At 41.3% G+C, this 19,931-nt stretch overlaps 1 protein-coding gene across 9 annotated transcripts in view; it reads left to right on the top strand.

Moving 5' to 3' along the window:
- DTNA (dystrobrevin alpha) overlaps positions 1-7,489 on the top strand; it is a 220,473-nt gene extending 212,984 nt beyond the window's left edge. For all 9 annotated transcript variants that reach the window (XM_056484548.1, XM_056484554.1, XM_056484549.1 and 6 more), the window contains one exon: positions 3,893-7,489. In XM_056484548.1, coding sequence (XP_056340523.1) covers positions 3,893-4,048 — 156 coding nt within the window. In that variant the 3' untranslated portion in view covers positions 4,049-7,489. The remainder of the gene's footprint in view (positions 1-3,892) is intronic.
- Positions 7,490-19,931: the final 12,442 nt, after the last annotated feature.

The following is a 19,931-nucleotide window of genomic DNA, read 5'->3' as shown; positions in this document are numbered from 1 at the left end:
TATTATGATAAATATTCATATGGTAAGTGAATCTTCTCAAGATTCACTCCATTGTGAATGTGGAAGTGTATATCTTGTGTATTTTATTTGGTACTTACATTTCACAGCACTGGACAAAAACTTCCAAATAGTTTATACCAGTCATGGTATCTAAAATGCTTCTGCAGTTTTCATTGCTTGAAGCTTAGAAGCTGCATAAAGAGTTATATTTCTAAGCTCAATATCAGTTAATAACAATATCAGTATCAGTCAATAATGATACAAATACAGTTGATATGGCCCTAGGTGGCCATAGAAAGTAGAAAGCCAACAGACCTTCTTATCTCACACCAATATTATATTTGTCTTATTAAAATAAAAAAAACAAGCTAACCAAACATGGGGAAAATGTCATCAGTTTTATTGTAGCTCCTTATGAGTGATACTGCTGCTGATGGCCAGCCACAGAGTTTTGTTCATTTTCTCATTCATCTGAAGTTGATGTTATTTGATTGATGATTTTTGCAATCTGTTTGCATTTGCATCTTTAAAAGTGCTTTGTACAATTTTCCAATTGATTTTAAATAGCGTCTAGTATGAAAAATTCCCAAGAGGGCAAGGGATTCCAGTAATGTATAAAACATAATTTAATCATGTTTTCAATTTGCTTTTTATGCTAAATATATTTGATTTATTTTTAGTACAGAAACAGAGTGAATTTGAGCTTGTTTTCAGGAGGTACTAGGCAGATCATGGCATTAGGTGAAACTGCAACTTTGATGTTATTTTACCTTTATCCCCTTGATAGCATTTGTTTTTTTGCCAAGAGTAGCCAGTGGGAGCAGAAAGCCTGCATGTCAGAAACTGGTTGAGAACTTGTCATTTTCAGTTAGTTGCTGTTGACTTGTGCAGTGGACATGTCCTCACAAGACCTACAATTTCCTAGATTTTTCTAAAGCTGTGCTTTTTTAGTTCTGGCACACATTAGAATTGGTCATGCCTGTTTCATTTATATGCATTACTGTAACAGGATAGAAGGTGTGAAAAGCTAATAGAAATCAGACCTAAGGCACCCACTGAGAGGGAGTACAAGGAGGGGGCTTTATTGCAGGTTTTGTTCTCACATTTTAACTGTGATTTTCCCTATCTTGACAAAAACGTAATAATTTCAGTTAAAGATTTAATTCCATTCCCACTCCAAACCCTCTCTCTCTCTAAACCTTATAACATGAACTGTTGTGGGGTCTTAGGCTTTGGGTATCTGTGAGTGACATTTCCCACTGAAAAATTAACTAAATGGTCTGTATTGAAATGGGTGGATTTTCTTTCAAATGCAAAAACCCCAAATCCTCTCAAATTTTTGATATGAATGCATTATTAAAAAATACTGTGTATTCACCTTGACTTTTTCCAGGACAGAATTTGTGTTGAGTAACACTTCCATATTTTTCTCATCTCTTGCCATTTTTTTCAAACCTCTGTTTTCATGTTTCCCAGCAGAGATCAGGCATATCACCAGATGTCAGGTGATAAAACCCATTGGCCAAGGGAGAGTGTGGTCAGTCTGGTCCAGCCTTTTTTACTTTTTTCTTGAACAAATGCATAAAAGCCAGCATTATCTGGACCATTCAATTTGAAAATAACAGGAGCATAACAGCACAGTAATTTTCAAAAATGTCTGCTGTGTTCACTCAGCTATGTTTTGGTTTTCTTTTCTTTTTGGTTTATTTTTCTCCCTAAGTCCTCCTCTTCTTAGCATGTAGGCGTAAAAAACACTGTAAAAAACTGTGACCAAGTTAACAGGGAAGAAAGAGCTTAAATTTGTGAATTCATTTCTAAAATTACACAAGTGACAGCAATGTTTTTTGAAAAATCAGTGGATGGCAAGTAACAGAAAAGAACCTGTGGATTAAGTAACAGAAGAGGTCAAGAAGCAGTTTTATATCATGACAAATCATATGAGTCTTAACTTTAAATTAATTTTGGCACTTCCAAAACCTTACAATTAATTTAAAGTTCTGAGGTTTATTAGTACTCATTATTTCTTGTAATCTCTATCCCCATGCTGGCTGTGGAACAGAGAGAAGCCTAGAGAGAATTTAGAATAACCCTTCCCACAGTCCACCAAAGAGAAGTAATTTATCCAGAAAATATGAAGCAAACCCAAATACTTAACATTACTGTCAATGCATCCCATGTTTCACAAGCCACTCTTAGTTTTACTCTTGTGGTTTATAATGGTACCATCATGAAATATGACATGTTCCTGTATTTTTGTATATTAGGAAAAATTTTGTCACCAAAAGGGTTGCCAAGCATTGAAACAGGCCACCAAAGGAAGTGCCTGAGTCACCATCCCTGGAGATATTTGAAAGGCATGTGGATGTGGCACTTGGGGACAGGGTTTAGTGGTGAGACTTGGCAGTGCTGGACTAATGGCTGGACTGAAAGATCTTTTCCAGCTTAAATGATTCTATTATTTACATAACCCTGAAGCTGATTCAGTAAAAGTCAGTCTCAGACAGCTGAGAACTGACCTTTTCCATGCCTTTGATTTGCATTTTTTTGTCTGTGTTATGAAGAACAAAACATTCTTTTGATAAGATTACCAAATTAATTTGCAGACTTAAGAGGTACAGGTGCATGTCTGATTTTTAAAAGACATCATTTAAGATGTACCTCAGAAATTTTTAATGAAAATCTTATTAGACTTGCAGTGCAGGTTTCCTTTGCATTTATCAACAAAATGTTAATGCTTGTCTTTTGTAACCATCACACAGAAGGAGACACTAAATTAAAATCATCATATCATTTGGCATGCTTAGGTATTAAGGAGGGGGGTGTAACTGTTTCTGCCTAAATGATTAATAGAATCAAATGGTCTCAGGAAGGAGAAGCAGCAAACTAAGCTACCTGACATTTCTTCATTTACCAGATTTAATGCAACTATTTTTGCCAGAGTAATTTGCATTTCAGGTCCCATCTTTTAGACCAACTTTATACCTGAAATGAGTAGAAAATAATTCATATGTGGGGAGTGGAATATTGTGCTGTGATTATCATATCTCATGCAATGCAGATTGGTTTTCTCTCTGAGCTAGTTCAAAAGAAAAAGGGATAAATTCCATAACTTAGGAAGGGTTAAGTGTGTAAACAATGTCTTTACAATGAATGTGCCAGAAGCAGAAGTTTGCAGTATTACCTGGCTGTAGATCCTGACATGGTTCTGAGAAGGAGTGGCAGTAACCTATCCAGCATTTTTCATTACCAGCTAAAACTTTGCTGCCTCTTCTGGAATTATCCTACTCACTGATGATTCAGGATACAGAGGAGCACCAGCAGAAGCTGGTGCACCAGTGGACTAGGCTGTTCATGAGCTGTAGCACCCAGAATCATCCTTTCAAGTAACTGCAGACTTTCTTGGACACAGTAAAACATACAAGACATTTCCATGTGAGCGAAGGCTCGTGATGCTGTGTGGCTGTAACTCCAGTGGCTGAACACTGCACAAGGGGGTTAAACCATGGTTGCACTTTCAATAGTCTATTTATAGAGCGACCTGGAAGGGGAAGGTGGAAGGGAAAATGGGAACACTGCAAATCTGTGTCAATGCAGACTGAGTTAGCACAAGGTCCCGCAGCAGAGCAGGCAAGTCTTCTTGCCCATGGCAAGGAAAGTTTCCAACTTCCCACATGCCCTGTAAGTTTCTGTTTACAGCTCAAATACCTATGGCTCATCTAGATAGAATGGCTTTTTTTCCTTTTTTAACTCCTGGAGGGTTAACCACAGGAATTGGCCAGCCCCCTTTTCTCTCAATAAAACAGCAGTGGGAGGCTTTACTTGCTCTGCCTGCATGGGTGCAGCACGTTAAACCAGCAGTCTTTAAAAACCTTCCATAAACATTTCTCAACAGGGAAGCTGCAGTCAGACAGACAATGAAAGCTACGTAAGAACTGATGATGAGGAGAGCTGCTTTCGGACAGACGACGAAGAAAACTCAGCTGCGAACTTCACGGAAGAGTGGAACCAAGAGGTGCAGCGTCTCTTGACAAAAAAATCACATAACTAAGTTCTGAGGACTGTAGCACAGTACTTTTGTTCTAAGAGTTGTAGTTTGTAGGTGTGTGTTTTTTGACAACAAGACTTCTGTTTAAAGCTAACTTATATTAGCTACATCTTCTGTAACATGGCTCATTACCGGCGAAGCAGACAGACTGACGCGCGTGCTGCTGTCACACACGGCGGCTGTTAACAACTCACGTGAACCCTTTGCACATGATATTGAACCTGTTCAGTTTACAATGACAATGCTGTTTATAGTTAGAAATTTGATTTCTGAATACTTTGAGATTTTAGTAGATTGGTTTACTATACACTGTACATTTTTTTTTTCCCACGGGAGAAATAAAAAGCGACAATTATGCATTTAACACTGAATGATTATACTCCTGAGTGTATATATCTAGTAGCCCAAAAAACAAAGTACCAGACTATATTTGCAATTTGTTTGCAAGTCTTTAAATTAAGGCTTATACAAAATGTACTAAAATAATAATAATATAATTAATAATAATAATAAACTTCTCTAATTTAGGGCTAATGTGTAACTTAGGAATGTTTCTTTCAAAATAATCTAACAAATCAGCCATAGAAGTTAGTGTAAATATTTTTTTTCCAAATAGATATCATATACAAAAGGTGACATTCAAATGATATAGAATCTAGTTTTTAAATCAGCACAGATCTTCTTAAAACTGTGAACTATGTTTTGAAATACTCGTTGCTAAAGCTGTTTATAAACCACAGGTGCCATAAGATCCCTGAACTGACTGATGTTACGTATAATCCTCCATGGTATTGTTTCATTGATGTTTTAGCTTTAGTAAGCATGTGTTCAACAAACCAGCTCTTTCCATCTCTCTGCCCCTCCTCTTCCTCCCCACCCCCTTCTATAATGTTATTTTCGAGGCCTTCAGCTTTAAATGTACAGGCTTAAAGTGCGCTTGCAACTGTTTTCTTTTGATTTCCGAATGTGTACTGCCTTAGCCAGCCACCAGATGTTCTGCATGCCCTCTTGGAAATGTGTGGTGAGACTCTTTCAGAGCTGGATGGAGAAACAGCGATCAGTGAAAAGCACAAGGAGAGCAGTGGATTTTTTTGAAAGGACAGGCATAGTTACAGAATTGGAGTTTCGTCCGGTTTAGTATTTTTGCAGTATCAAGGCATTTCAGGAGAAAGGGGACTGACCTGGCCATTGGGCAGGGTTAGGCAGTGAGGCTGCTGGCTAAAAAGCGTTTGCTCTGCTGTGACTACAAACCTGCAGATACTCTGAGCAGGCACTGACACAAACTAGCACCAAAGTGCTCCCCAGAGCACCCTGCTCCAAAACAAAGGTGACACCTCTGTGGCATGTGGCACTGCCCTGCAGAGGAGCCAGAGCCAGGCCAGGGACAGCTGGAGCAGCAGCTGGGCAGGGACACCAGGAGGTGTTCCCTGCTGGCCACCAGGTCCTCCTGAGCTGTGCAGTGTTAGCTGCAGCTCTCTGCCAAGGTAACTTTACTGCCCTAATACAATGTTGGGCTTCCAGTACCTGGCTGACCTGGAGTGACACTGTCTAACAGCCCTGAAAACAGCGGTGTTTCATACAGATATTTCACACCAGCACAGTTTGCCTACAGCAAGTGATGAGATACCCATCTAAAGCAGGTTAGCGTGGCTTGTCTGTCCTTGCTTTCATGGTGACGTGGATGTGTGCTGCCGTATTTACGTGAGATTGCTGTGTAGCTCGACCCGTAAGTCCACTTGTTTGCATGCATTCTCCAGGCTCGTGGCTGTTTCCCTGGGCACTATGTGTTAGGGAATGAGTATCTGTATGAAAGAGCTGCTGCCATGTTTCACTTCCATGTCATTTTATTGTGGATGCAGATCTCTTGTCTGTATATCCTTGCGTACCTGGGCTTGCTCTCAGACATCCAAATGCATACTAAGGGATCCAGATATCTTCATGTAAGCTTTTTGTTTTTGCAGTCACTGGTCTTTGCTCCTGGGGTATGTGCAGTCCTGGCAGGGCAAGCACCATATCCTCCACTGTCCCCTCTTCCAACCTCCTCTCAGGAATGAGTTAGCCTCCACTAGTGCCTAGCACTCCATGTTTTAAGCTACTCCAGTGAACCTGTAGACATTGCTGTCAGCTCAGGATTCCAGGCAAGCATTTCCTGAACAGGGAGAAAACAAGCTAGAACACAGCTACGTGCAATGGCTGATTAATTCAACCCATGTCATGTTTAACTGTACCCAAAGTAATAGATCCCTCTCATCACCTTAATGTCTGCGTGCTCATTATCACCATGCTTAAAATAGATGCACTAGACTAAATCCATTGCAAGAGCTTCTGAACTAGGAGTAAGAACTGAAGTTGATTAATCAAGCACCTTTCTTTTAGGCTGGTGTCAACAAGATGATCCCTTAGAGCTAGAGTTCTGGGTCCCTTATGCCCTGGCTCTCTGAGGTGAAGCACCTCTTACTTAGCTCTGCAAATGTCTATTTTAAGCATTTTTCCAACTGTTAAGCTGGCTGCATTTTCACCCAGCTGGTCTTTGTCTGTTTGTTGAATATTATTTTGCTGTGGTTTGCGGTCATTAAAACAAACACAGTTACAGAAGAGGTCCCTGGTAAGGCCCTTTTCTTAACTACCAATGGCCCACCACAGCTGTCAAAACTCCAGGTGGTTTTAGTGTCACTGGAGGAAAACCAGTGGTTTGGAATCAGGAGACAGGGATGTGAAGATGTTTAGGGTCCTTGAATGTCCAAAGCGATGGTGGAGAATGGGTTGTCTGTAAGTAGTAATGTTAAACTGCATAAAAAGGTGTGTGGCCTTTGTTGTGATATAATATGTATTTTCTTATATGCATGAGCCAAATTGTTGCATCATAATTTATCATAAGTGTGTCTGCCTTTACTTTCAGTCGTCATCTTCTCCCATCCTTATTGGTTCTTGGCAATTACTGTAGATAGACCTTGTAAATATTGCAACCTTGGGTTGCTGTAATCACATTGGTTCAATTCAGCAGACGGAGCTGGGAACAACAAGCACTCCACGCAGTGTCCTGAAGAATAAAGGGCATTTTTACCTTTGAACCAAAAAAAAAAAAAAAAAAAAAAAAAAAAGAAGAAGAAGGAAAAAAAAAAAGTACAAAGAGTTACATCTTGAGGCTACTAACTGCAACGCATTTTTAAAACTACTGTACTTGACACCACTTGAGACAGATACAGAGACACTAAAGATGTCACAATATTCATTGGTATTGTAACAGAACTGCTATTGTATGGGGTTTTTGTATTGCTGTTAAGTATTGTTTTGTGTGTGTGTGTTGGAACCTACTGGGGACATGTTATATTTTGAAGTGATTAAACTATTTAATTGTGTGTCTATATTTTGGAATGGAATTATTTCTTCATTAAAAAGATTTTTAAAAGGAATTTCTGGAGCATCATGTTTGTGGCTTATTTTAGTTTTGGATGTCCTGTTCCATGGAGCCCAAGCAGCAGGTTTTTTCTGTAGGGAAGCAAAGTGTGTCCCTGTGGTGCAGCAATTAGTCTTTGTCTCGTCCACCACTTCATGAGAGAGCTCCTTACATCACTTTCCACAGAGCTCTGAGCTTGGTACCAAGCAGCATCTGTTTTCAGTGGCCCAAGCAGTTTCTTCTTTCTTCCTTTCTTGATTCTCTGTATCTTTAGCAGTTTCACAGTCTGAAAATGAAGTTCCCCATCTGTAAAACGCCTGCCCCTGTATGCACTTAACAGCAATGAAAATGTCCATAGGCAGAAGACATGAGGGCCTGACAAGGTGCCTGATACAAACTGAGAAGGTGGTATTGGTTCTCAGGAGCCTAAACTATCTGCAACAGTGTCACTTTTTCTTAACCACAGTGTTTCTCTGGCGTTGGAAGGAACAAAACGTTGGAACAGGCACGTTTGAATGGCTTTACCATACACAGTCACATGTTCTGTTGCAGATGAACATGAAGTCTGTTTTTCCAATTACATTTTAAGATGCCTTTCCTTACAGTTGGTAACTGCAACTGGTTGCTAGCCTAAAAGAGGATGGAGTTGCAAAGCAAGAGCTCACACTTAAAGCAGCAGTTTTGTGTTCTGATGCAGTGCCTGGGGCTACCTCCCCAGGACGTGGCAACATCTGGAGTGCCCAGTGGTGCAGCTGGGTGTGGTGGCAGCCCTTCCCAGCAGATGGACTGCATCCCTGACATCCAAAATAGCCCCAGCTGTGCACACAGCATTGTTAGCTGGCCAGTGAGTTACACCAGGGAGGGGTCTGTTGGATGGAAAGCAGTAGCAGCACACCAAAAATATCTGCTCAGCAGATACCCCTGTGCTTTGGGAGGCAGATAAAGCCCAGTCTGCTGCCTCCTTCAGCTCTGACTGCTGTGGTAACCTGTAAATCACCAGGGTTTATTTGCCCTAATTCCTCTGTCTGCAGGTTGATGTTCTTCAATAAGGATGATCATTTTACACTGTGAATGGTTTGCCAGATCTGCTGAACTTCGCCTCCACAGTCCCAGTCCAAGATCATATCCACAAGATTGTAATGTATGATGACATATAAACTCATGAGGATAACTCTGCTTTATCCATGCATAATCCCAAATTGCTGTGTTGCTTCCTAACCCACAATCAACTCTATGGCCCCTGGGGAGCAAAGGAGACAGTGAAAACTAATTTATAGGCAAGGGCTGTTTTTCTCTTTGCCTTTGGTTACTCTAAATGCTTTTTGCAAGGAAAATGGACTCTTACAGGAGAAAATAAATTTGTTTCATTTGCAAAAGGAAATAAAATAGTAAATTAAAAAATAAATTAAAAATATAATAACATTTAAAAAGAAAAAATAATATAATATAATATAATATAATATAATATAATATAATATAATATAATATAATATAATATAATATAATATAATATAATATAATATAATATAATATAATATAATATAATATAATATAATATAATATAATATAATATAATATAATATAATAATATGGTCTTTAGATCTGGATAGTTGGCTCTTTGGCTAAATCTGGAAAAGCATCTGGAATTTTCTGAAAGCACCTGAGAGTTTCATTCAGCAGGACACAATTCAATGGCTGCTCTTCCAAAATTTGCTTAGGCCTGTTGCTCAGCAGTTGTGTATTATGCTGCAAGCAGCCCTTAGGTTTGGGTGAAACTTTTAAGAGACTATTGTAGGAATATGAAGCTGAGTTTATCAAACACAGTATGTTGAGTAGGAGGAGCAATCTCTATTGTTCCACAAAGAAAAAATTGAAGGATTTCATATGCCTGAGGATCATCCTGTCTAATACCCCAGATAATCCACAGATTAAGGATTCCCATTTGCTTTCTCCTGAATTACTGCCAGCAGTTGAGTTGCCTGTGGATTAGGACACTCTCCCAAGCTGCCAGCACTGCACCACCAGGCCTTTGGCAGCAAAAGGCACAGCAGCAGAATGAGGCTGCACTTCTCCCAGCCTTCCCATTCCCCAGGAAACAGGTCCCAAACTGGAGTAAGTTTTTCTGAGGGCCCAAAACTCTGCAACTTTCTAAAAAAAACTGCTTTGGACTAGCAAGCTCCTAGGTCAAGGCTGAGGCATGTGCACAAGGGAGGAGGGGAATTGTGCAACCACGTGGTACAAATGCATAAGTTAAGATAGTTAATGCACCTTGGAGATAATAAAGACCCAAGAGAGAGGTGATGTGAAAGAGTAGTAGCTTTAGTGTGTCTTGGTAGGCAGTGAAGGAGGCCGTGGTGCATGTTGTCATTGGTATGTGATGCTGCAGAATGCAGTTTGCTATTTAATGCAAGATAATTTACTGCTAGCAAATTAATTTGCTCATGGCTTGTGTTTTTTACACAACACTCAGCAGTGGCCAGATGGCAGATGTGTCAGGCCTGCTGCTTGTTATGCTGATTGTCAGCCATGAAGGCTGCCCAGTTAACTTCTCCCCTGCCTGCTGCAGCCCAGCACTGCTGCTAGACCCCAGCATTGCCTGCAGCCAGCAAGCACACTCAGAGAAGAGGTGCCCTCCAAGCTCGTGTTTTGACTCATTTTCTTGTTACTGCTCAGTTCAGTCTTGGTCCCTCTTGGTACATTCCTGTCAAAAAGAAAAAAAAGGGTCAAACTGGCTTCCAGTATGGGGATGTGTCTGTGCACACCTGCATTTCTCAGCTTTTGGTCTTTGCAGCCCCCAGATCCCTTGTAAGCCTCCCCTAACTCCAGGCAGGGGTTCAGAGCATCCATCCCTGCTCCTCCTCCCTCACCACCTGCACCTCAGGGCAATTTCAGGACAGGCTGCACCAACACTTCTCATGGTTTTGGTGGTGCTATCCAGCTCCTCATGGAGCAGGGGCTGCTGCTCACCTGGGAATGAAGTTTCTCACTGCTGCCTTCCTGTCCCACTTCCCATGGGAGCTATGGAGCCCAGACTAGTTTTTTCCTGGATGAGATCCCTTGTTCAGGATAGAGAATTCCTTTTGGGACATCCATAATCCTTTCCTGGTTTCACCAAACAACCATATGTGTTTGTACTCCCGTGATCCACAGAGTTACCTTCCATCCTGCACCCCTCAGTGGTCCCTAGTCCAATTACACTTTTTTTTTTTTTTTTTTTTTTTTTTTTTTTTTTTTTTTTTTTTTTCTTCCTTAGCTTTATTGTTTATTCAGGCTTCTGGCATAACCCCCCCGACTTTGCACCTACAGTGCTGCTGTGAGTAGGAATCAGGTGCTTAACAGGTCTCTGCATTGCTTTAACATCTGCCATCATGTGAGAAAGCAAGAGATTGCATTCTCTATAAAGAAGCACTTTCAACATCATATTCATTTTGTAGGTGCAATTAAACTTAGAAATCCCCCCAAGAGACCTCAGCTCTGACAAGAGACTCTATTGTCCTCTCCACAAAGTACAAAAGTTGTATTTCAGTCCTTTCACATGGTGCTGCGTGCTGTCTGGAGTGTTTTCCATTTGCCACCTACAATAACTGCACCCTGGCTCTCAGCTCATTTTCCCTCACAGCCCAGCCCCCAGCAGATGGGGGGGCTCAAATACTGTTTGTTTCAGCTGAAAGGCTGATGCTGAAGTCAGTGCAGATGGTAATTACTGGAGGGAGTGCTGTTTCCAGGGAATCCTCTCACACTCCCTCTGAGTCACACGCTGAGCAGAGGACACTTCACCAGAAACATGTTTTCTGCTACTTTTGGATCTAAGCTCCAAAAAATTAATTAATTGAGCTCATGTATGAATGCAAGAAGGATGAATGCAGAACACTTTTGTAAGGTCGCACTCGTGAAAAATCTATGCAGACAGATACCTGTTTGCCAATTAAAAACTGGGTTTATAGAGGTTATACAAAGTCTGCACAGCTCTAGTATTGATTGTTTGTCTGGCAAAGTGATAATCAACAGAAAAATTAACTGGGTTTGACTGCAAGTTGGGATTGCTGAGGCTGATGGTGCCTGGAAGCAGAAAAATTAAACTGTTTTATGTTTAGCTGGGGATGCCTCACTTAACCCAACGAGAGCAAACCCCGAGGACTGAAACAAATGAAAACCAGATCACTGGTTGAGTAGCTGCTCAGTGGCCAGTTGCTGCTTTCCTTGGGAAGCAATTCATTATTGCCCTTACACTTTGCACTGCTGGGAGTGGAGCATCTCATCTGCTCAGCCAACACTGCTGAGTGGCAGGTGGTTTTCCTGCCACAAGGACACAGCAGGCTCAGTCCTGCCATGGCTGGGCCATTAGGTACAGCTGAGCTACAGCAGGCAGAAATTTGCCCTAATAGCTCTCTTGAGCTGATAGCAGGAGGGCATCTGCTCAGCCCTTTACTAAAATGTGATGAATAACCATGGAGTGTTTTCCCTGGCAGCTGAAACCTTTTCCAATATGGAAATAATGTTCATGCCTTTAGCCACTATAACAGTTGAGACAGAAAAACCAGTGGCCTTGTCCAGAAAGTCTGAGCCAGCCTAATTCTGGGGTGAGGTTTGCCACCAAGCTGTGTGCTAATCAGAAAGCAAGAATCCTTGTGTCAGGTCCTTCCCCTTTCCTTTGCTATAGACTGTCTGTACTAATATCTATAATATTTATTGTCTCACCTCTGAATCCAGAACTTGGCCAACACATTAAAAAAAAAACTGGGAAAAGCAAGGCTTGAGTTGAGTATCTGCATCATGCCCTGTTGCCTAGGTAGCTACATCTAACATTCAGGGACTTGTTTCTAGGAATTATGAGCTGGCGAGATAAACAAGCTCTTTCAAGGATGCAGAAGAGAAGGGGACTCGAATTTGGCCTGCTGTATTTACTTTGTTGTGCTCATTTAGACATTGATGGTCTGATGATGACCTAGAAGCAGAGATACCCTGTGTGTGCCCTGCTCCCCCAGGCAGCTCTGTGTGCCCAGCCCTGTGCAGTCCCTGGCACAGGCACACACATGCACACACCCCGAGGAGATTCCTGCATTCCAGGCCAGCATTCCACACTGCTCAGGGTGAGTCCAGTGCTGCAGGAGGTCATGCAGTTTGCATGGATCAGGCTGCTCTCACTTCCCTCTACAAGAGAACATGCCAGTGTCCTCATGCCAGCACTGCTGGCCATTCCCTGCCAGACATGGCACCCATGAGCTGCCTTTCCTTGCCTCAAAATCAGGCACCACTTCTGCTTTTGTGAGATCCCAGTGGTGTTTTGACCACCAAACCTTCTGGCCTTGGTTTTGTGCCTTCAGAGCGTGCAGATGTTGCAGTGCCAGTCAGGGTCCCTGTGCCAAACACAGGCAGGTGTCTCTCCTCCTCCAGAGATGAGGTGCTCCAGGAAAAACACATGAAGGAAGTATAAAAGGTTGAGGTGATGGGGATGTTCACCTGCTAAGCTGAAGTATCAGCAGACATAACTGGTTGGCCTCAGGCTGATATACTCTAATATGCCAATAGACAGTGGCTCTTTGGAGCATCAGCAAGGTGTTCTTGCCCATCAAGGCTTGTCTGATTGAAGCAGCCCTAGTGCAGCTCCCCTGATCCAGACAGGACTTTTCTCAAAGGGCACAGTAGTAATGAAAATGTTAATTCTTTATGGCCCATTAATGCATTTCATCATCATTTAGCGATATCACAGATGTAACCCCAGGAAAACCTAATTTCAATATACTGTGTATCTGCAGAGCTATTTGAGCTTGCTCCAGAATTTCTGGTCTGACTTCTGGCAAGTTCAGCCCAACCCAGGAGTTCCCCTCATCTAATTTCCCACAGAGCCATGTGGTCGTGTCTTTAGCTGCATAAACCTAATTATGCTCCCACAGCCCCAAAACTGACAACTAAATTACTGTTACAGGATCCTTGCAGAACAAAGCTTAACCAAAAGAGTCACAGTGTGATTTGTTGGACCAGCAGTCTGAAAAGAGAGATTGTTATGCAAATCCAATTTGGAAGTCATTAGCAAGAGTGATGCCATAAAACAGAATCCTTTTATTTTTTAAGGGGATTCCACCTTATTATAACCACATTCAGTTTCTGGATACATTAGCATATATAAATTGCAGGAATATGAAGTGGTTTTTGTATGGTGGATGGGCTTTTGGAGCTGAAGTCTCACTCACATATTGCAGTTATAAAAGTGGTGTTGAATATTCTTTAAAATCTATCCTCTATGGTAAGTGTGATTTCTTTTCCTTGTAAAATTGTTGTTCAGGAAGAACTCATTTTCAGCAGAAAGTTGGAAGTGTTCATAAATTAAACCATACTGAAAATTAAAGGTACCTACCCAGGCTGGTCCCAGTCCATACTTTGCTCCATCCAGTGCCTTTCCTCCTGTATTTTCTGCCTGACATAAACCTACAATCCATGAAGATCTGCTGCTGCACAGGGGCAATACAACATAATCCTGGAATAAATAATCTCTACATAGTTGAGACTTCATTTATATGTCTGTCTTTTATGGTTACCAGAGCCAATATACACTCCAGCTACAGAAAGATAAAGTCTTGGCAACCAGGGCAAAGACCTACAGGAAGATAAAGTCTTCTCTACATGTTTTACCTATCAACAGGGGTTAAGGTTTCTATGTTAGTTGCAAGCAACACTCTTTACACTCTACTGACATTATTTATACTTGTTTACATGTGGCATAGCAAGACTTGGAAAAATAAATTAATACAAGTCCTTATAGAAGGAGGACTAATTGGTCTAATCCATTACCCAGTCACATAAAACACAAAGATCTTATTTTTGGAAGCATGAATCAAGGCCAATGTGCTGATCTATTGGGTTCTAGAATATGGAGAATTTTTCATCTTTTCCTTACATTTCTAAAGAATCTAGGAAGTAACATCCAACAGATACAAAAAAGGAAAAGGAGTGGTTGATTCTTACAAACCACAAACCTGTAGACATGAAAATCAGAAAGAGTAAATGCAAAACCCATTCAAATAATTATAGAGAATGCAGAAAGAGAGGAATATGTTTTTGGTTTTTTTACAGTGTTCATCAGAAGATATGTCCTGTTAAAAAGTCCACTGCATTTCCACTAACAGCTGTATCCTGGCTTTTTCTTGCAAATAAACAGAAATGAAGTAGCAAAGCTGTAAGATTAGAAGAACTTTTTTTTTAGAAAAAAATGCAGTGAAGTAAAATCAAAAGCCCTGGCTTTATTTATTGCAGATAAGGACTTTCCCATAGAAAATAATTGTAGGAATGAAAGAGTTGTGCCACATGTTTCATGACGAATACACCAAAAAAAAAAACAAGCACAGATTTTTGGCATGACACCACGCTTCATATTTTCAACAGCCCTTTTCACTGCGTGTAGGGACAATAATCCTGGTGTGATGTGAGCCAAGCCACTGGCATGCAGCACGATTTTCAGGCAGCCTTTCCTTCCCCAGCACAGCTCCAGCTACTGTACAGCTTGGTGTGAAATGTTGGTGCTGTGATTCGTTCTGCATCCCTCCAGGTCTTCAGTGGAAACAGGGCAGTGGGGAATGAGACCAGGAAAGAATTAAAATCACTTTGGAATTACTGTAAACATTTCCCTGAGTTTTTAATGGGCAAATAGTTAATTAGGACATCAGGGATATTTAATGCCTTGTCCTTATGCATAACATCAAACCTAAAACCCACTGTTGGCTTATATTTTCAATTTATGACCAAGAAGCATATTTCATTGCTGCATTTCCTCTTCTCCTTCTTTCTCTTAACCTAAAAAGTTGGTTTTTTTCCTTTTCCAAGGGCTATCCCTGCTCCATGATGTCCCCCTCCAGGCCCTGGTCAATCCACATGACACCAGCATTTTGTCCCAGCTTGTCTCACTGGTGGGACACAGCTGGGTCAGATTCCTCATGGCCCAGGAACAGCAGCCCTGGTCTTTCCAGGGGCCAGGAGGCCTGGTGTGCTGGTCTCCATGTGCTGCCTTTGGCTGGAGGGTAAATATCTGCCTGGGGAGCACCACCATGGACACTCCAGGAGGATGCTCTCCACCCTGGCTCTAGGACACCTGGTCCTGAGCCACAACTTCCCTCCCCATTGCAGAGTCTACTGCCTTCTCCAACACAGTTTAACTCAAAGTTCAGTGAGACTCACATGAGAAGAGGAATTGCTTTTCCCAATTCCCTTTTGCTCTTACTGTGGTTCAGCAAAGGCCTTTACTTCCATGGCTTTGAATATTTTCTCCCTCGAGAGTGTCTTTGTTTTCTGGATGAGACATTTACCCCTTGCCTAACCTCAAAAATTCAGGTGTCTGGAAATTTGGAGAAATTACAGCTTCAGAGAAGCCTCAAGACTAAACAATGAAGTAGGAGAGGAGCTTCCAGGCAGCTTGTAAAGTGCTGGGGCACAGACTGTAAACTTGTCCAAGTTCTGTTCACTGGTTTATTTTCTCAAATACCTGCTTTAATGCAGTGGTAAATTAACATTTTATAGTGCCTTTGAGTGTGTTTGGAGCCCACAGCTCTTATTATCATCACTGTGTCAGCCAAGGTTTCCAGCTAATCATTGTAGCTAACCTGCAAAAGCAGAAGAGGACAGATCCAGCTTCACCACTGATCTGAGGTCACAGGGCAAAAACTGGGAGTGACAGTTTTTGCTTTTTCAAGTAATATGAGCTTCTAAAATGCACCAGAAGGAATGATTACAAAGATCCACAGCATCTCTTTAAAACCTTTGCTATGAATGGTGACCATCATCATCTGTTTGAATGACACACACACTGTTTGTTCAATTCTGCATGCACATTTTAGTAAGAAAAAATAATGGAGGGTGGTTATTGTCATTATTGTTGTTGTTTTTGTTATTATTATTATTGCTGATGCTGTTGTTATTACTATTGTTTTTATTATTAATAATAATTATGTTGCTATTTTGTTTTATTTTATGGATTTGAAATTTATTCAGATGAAAACAAGTTGTAAGAGACAATTTCTTTTTTTGGAGAGATACTGGCAGCAAATACACACACACAGAGTGAGGGAGGTAGTAAGTCATTTGAAAGTGAGAGCTTTACAATTATTTTATATACTAAATATTTTAATAAACTGCATTTGATTGCATGCAATGAGTCCAGAACTTCACAGATGTTTGACTCGGGCAGGGTGCATGTGCACACATGGTTGGGGAGATGACAGGGGCACACTCAGGTGCCTTCTGCATTTCAGATTTATTTCAGCTTTAAAGAGAAAACTCTAATTAACAAAATCAAGTTGCTGTCAAATATGTTGTTTTCTGTTGGTTTCTCTTTATAATTCCCACGGGACAGAAATTAAACCGAAACACAAATTGCGAAATCCAAAAGTCAGAATACATTAATTTTAAATGGAGAGCTCCTGTGGGAAGGCAGAGAAGGCAGAGCAGGTGTCTCCTCTCTCTGCACTTCCATGCATCCCTCCTCTGGCTGGGAAGGCAGGGTGTGGGAGCTGTACCTGTGCTGTGCACCATGACCCAGAGCAGTGCTGTTGGGAAGGTTTCCAGTTCCTGTGGGACTGTCCAGGTCAAGGAAATTCCTAACTGCTCAGTGTTGTTCTGTGAACCCATTGCTGCTGGAGAGGGGGGTTTTGGGAGTCTGGGCAGTGCTGGGGGCTGTTGACAGGCATGATGTAACTCACTGAGAGCATTATTCCCATTTGTTCATAGCTGTTCTAGCCCTGCTGAAGCTGTTGCAGGGCACTTGCTAAACCTGCTTATTTTGTTTGTGCATCCACCAAGGCTTTCAGAGCTACTTTATCCACTGTTCTGGAATAACATACCAGTTGGTGAGTAAGTGACTAGGACTGTAAGTTATGCATAAGGGAATGGTTTCACCTCTGCCACAGCTCCCCTGCACAGGAGGTAATGTGCTGCTGTCACACTTTGCAAAGCTCAGCCAAAGAGCACAGAGATCAGCTCCCTGGCCAGCTATGCCATCCTCTTACTTACTCAGCAAAATTGCTTTTATATGTCTGCCCTGGTCACATTTCTGCTTGCTTAGCTCATAAAGAAACCCAAATAAATCTCCCTTGAATCGAAATTCACAGGTTCCAGAAACTGGTTCAGTCAGCAATATCTGTGCTTTTCTCTGCTGGGAACATGCCTGAATTATCCACTTGCCTCCTGGCTCTGCCTGTACTCTCAGAAGCCAGAATAACCCCAAAAGCTAAATCCTCAACAGGATAATCCCATTGCACTTTTCACTTAATCCTTTACCACAGGCATTTCTCATCCTTTGCCCCTTGCAATGCCTTTGCATGATGCTTGTTAGAAGAAATTGCTGTAAAATGCTTTGGTGAATTAAGGACTGTGACCCTCATACCTCCAGAAGGCAATAAAAAGGCTTATTAATAACAAACTTGATTGATGGGATGGGACAGCAGTGCTAAGGAAATTTCTCTTTCATTAGTTGATTAAGAGTTCTAGGAACCACAGATCACACACTGTGCTCACTGGGGCTTAGCCAAAGAATGAGACCAAGATGGTGACATCTCCACACAAAAAGTTGATTTCAGTACTTAGACCACACTTTGGACCACCTGTGGAAAAGATTAAAATTTTCTAGTAATAGATGCAAATGCATGGGGTATTCAGGGACACAAAAATTAATAAGTGTTATCACCATACCATGAAACTAGATTTGTGTCCTGCTTTGCATTGCCCTTCCCTGGTGTTGTCATGATAACCTTTCATAATACAAAGCTAATTAAATCCATCCTTACACTTTATCACACAGATTATGAGATTCTTCACTCATCCATGGGGGCCAATGCCTCTGCCTTAGGGTACCTATACCAGCCATGCTCTAAACCTATTGTGAGATCTCTCCCTTTGCCCACACAGACCTGGAGCTCTCAGTGAATAAGGCAAACAGAAAATCCTTCAGGTCCTTCATTAAACTGAATTTAGCCTCTCTATGGCCTCTTGAGGCAGATTCCCAGTGTATTTTCAGCTAGGGTGGTGTGGTTGCACTGCACCTACTAATCGTCTATTACCATCTCAGGTCCTATTTCCCCAAAATAAGGAGCAACAGGTGAAGTTGTTGGAGCAAGAGGCAGCTGTTTGATTTTGACAATTTTAAGGGTTAGTAATTTTCTCAGGCAGCCTACAATTTTAGCTATTCAAAGCAGCAATTTCTGTATTTCTTGCAGAATTACAGCAGGAATGGTTTAGCCCCTGGTATGCTTTGTGCAGTCATTTTTACTGTTCAAGAGCACCATAGTCCATGTTGCTGCTGTATCAGCTGCTGTTACAATCATTTTAAGTCTTCATTCCCCTGAGGTCTCATGAGGGAGCCTGGTTGCCACCTGCACCCCATGATTACAAGTCCTAAGAGATGCCCTCAACCCAAATCTCTTGCTCTGTGTTCTCAAGCTTTGTTCTCTAGACACAGCTCTATTTATTTCACCCTTTGCACTCAGTCATCTCTGTGCTGGGGTGAACTGGAAGCAGAAAGGTCAGTTTTGTACAAACAAAAGTAATTATTTAAATCAGTCTCTTGAGGCCTGTTTGGAAGGGAAAAATAACTCCTGGTACTAATCTGCTTCAGTAATATAAATGATGTATTTCTGGCTCCTCAGATGGTGTTTCCACTCTTTTCACACCTCTAAAAAGGGAATGTACAGTGCAGCAGACAGTCCAGGTTAGGCTGTGAGCTCCTGCTACATCATTAACCTTGGAATGAGATGTAAACACTCTCCTATCTACTCTAAATAATGCTCTAATTTTTGTATAAAAGTTCATCCATGCCAGATAAAATTCCCCATCATGGAGCTGTTCAGGCTAATACATCATAAAACTGCTGCCATATCCACAGGTCTTTTTAGTTCTTCCTTCTCAGTAGATCTTTTTTAAGTAGCAGCAGTGGGGTCATGAAAGAAACAAGGTACAGTTCCTGTAGAATACTGCCTGAGTTTCAATATCAACTGGTTTCTGATTGTGCCTTTACATTCTGGTCATTCCCCTTCTTCTGCTTTCTGTCTTTTGCTTAGCAAATGTGTTTGGCTTTGAACAGTCAATTTGCAGACTAAACTTTGTATGAAATAGGGCAGGAACCCACAGATATTTTTTATAGCTGATAACTTGCACCTGTTTTTAAAAAGTTAGTGCATAAATGTAAAGGCTAACATAGTTTTTGATGATGATGAATATTTTCACTTAAAGAAAACACTTGGATTCTGGGAAGTTGTTCACATTTTAACTGCTTGGTAGCTGTTCTGATCTATCATAGCTCCATGTCTACAGAACATATTAAGTGGTAAACACTTACTTATGTGATTCTCACCTCTACAGCAGGTGGGACATGCAATAATACTGCAGAGCTTTGCTGTCCACCAATTCCCAACACACCAAAAAATTTCAAATTCAGTTTTACATCTATAAAAAATAGCCATGCAGCTACTCTGACACAACCCCCTGGTTTTTGGCTGACTGAGCCCCACA

This window comes from Oenanthe melanoleuca, chromosome 2 (assembly GCF_029582105.1).
Source record: "Oenanthe melanoleuca isolate GR-GAL-2019-014 chromosome 2, OMel1.0, whole genome shotgun sequence".
NCBI classification, from domain to species: Eukaryota; Metazoa; Chordata; class Aves; order Passeriformes; family Muscicapidae; genus Oenanthe; species Oenanthe melanoleuca.
Note: the sequence above shows the minus strand (reverse complement) of the source record. Positions and strands in the feature narration are given on the sequence as shown.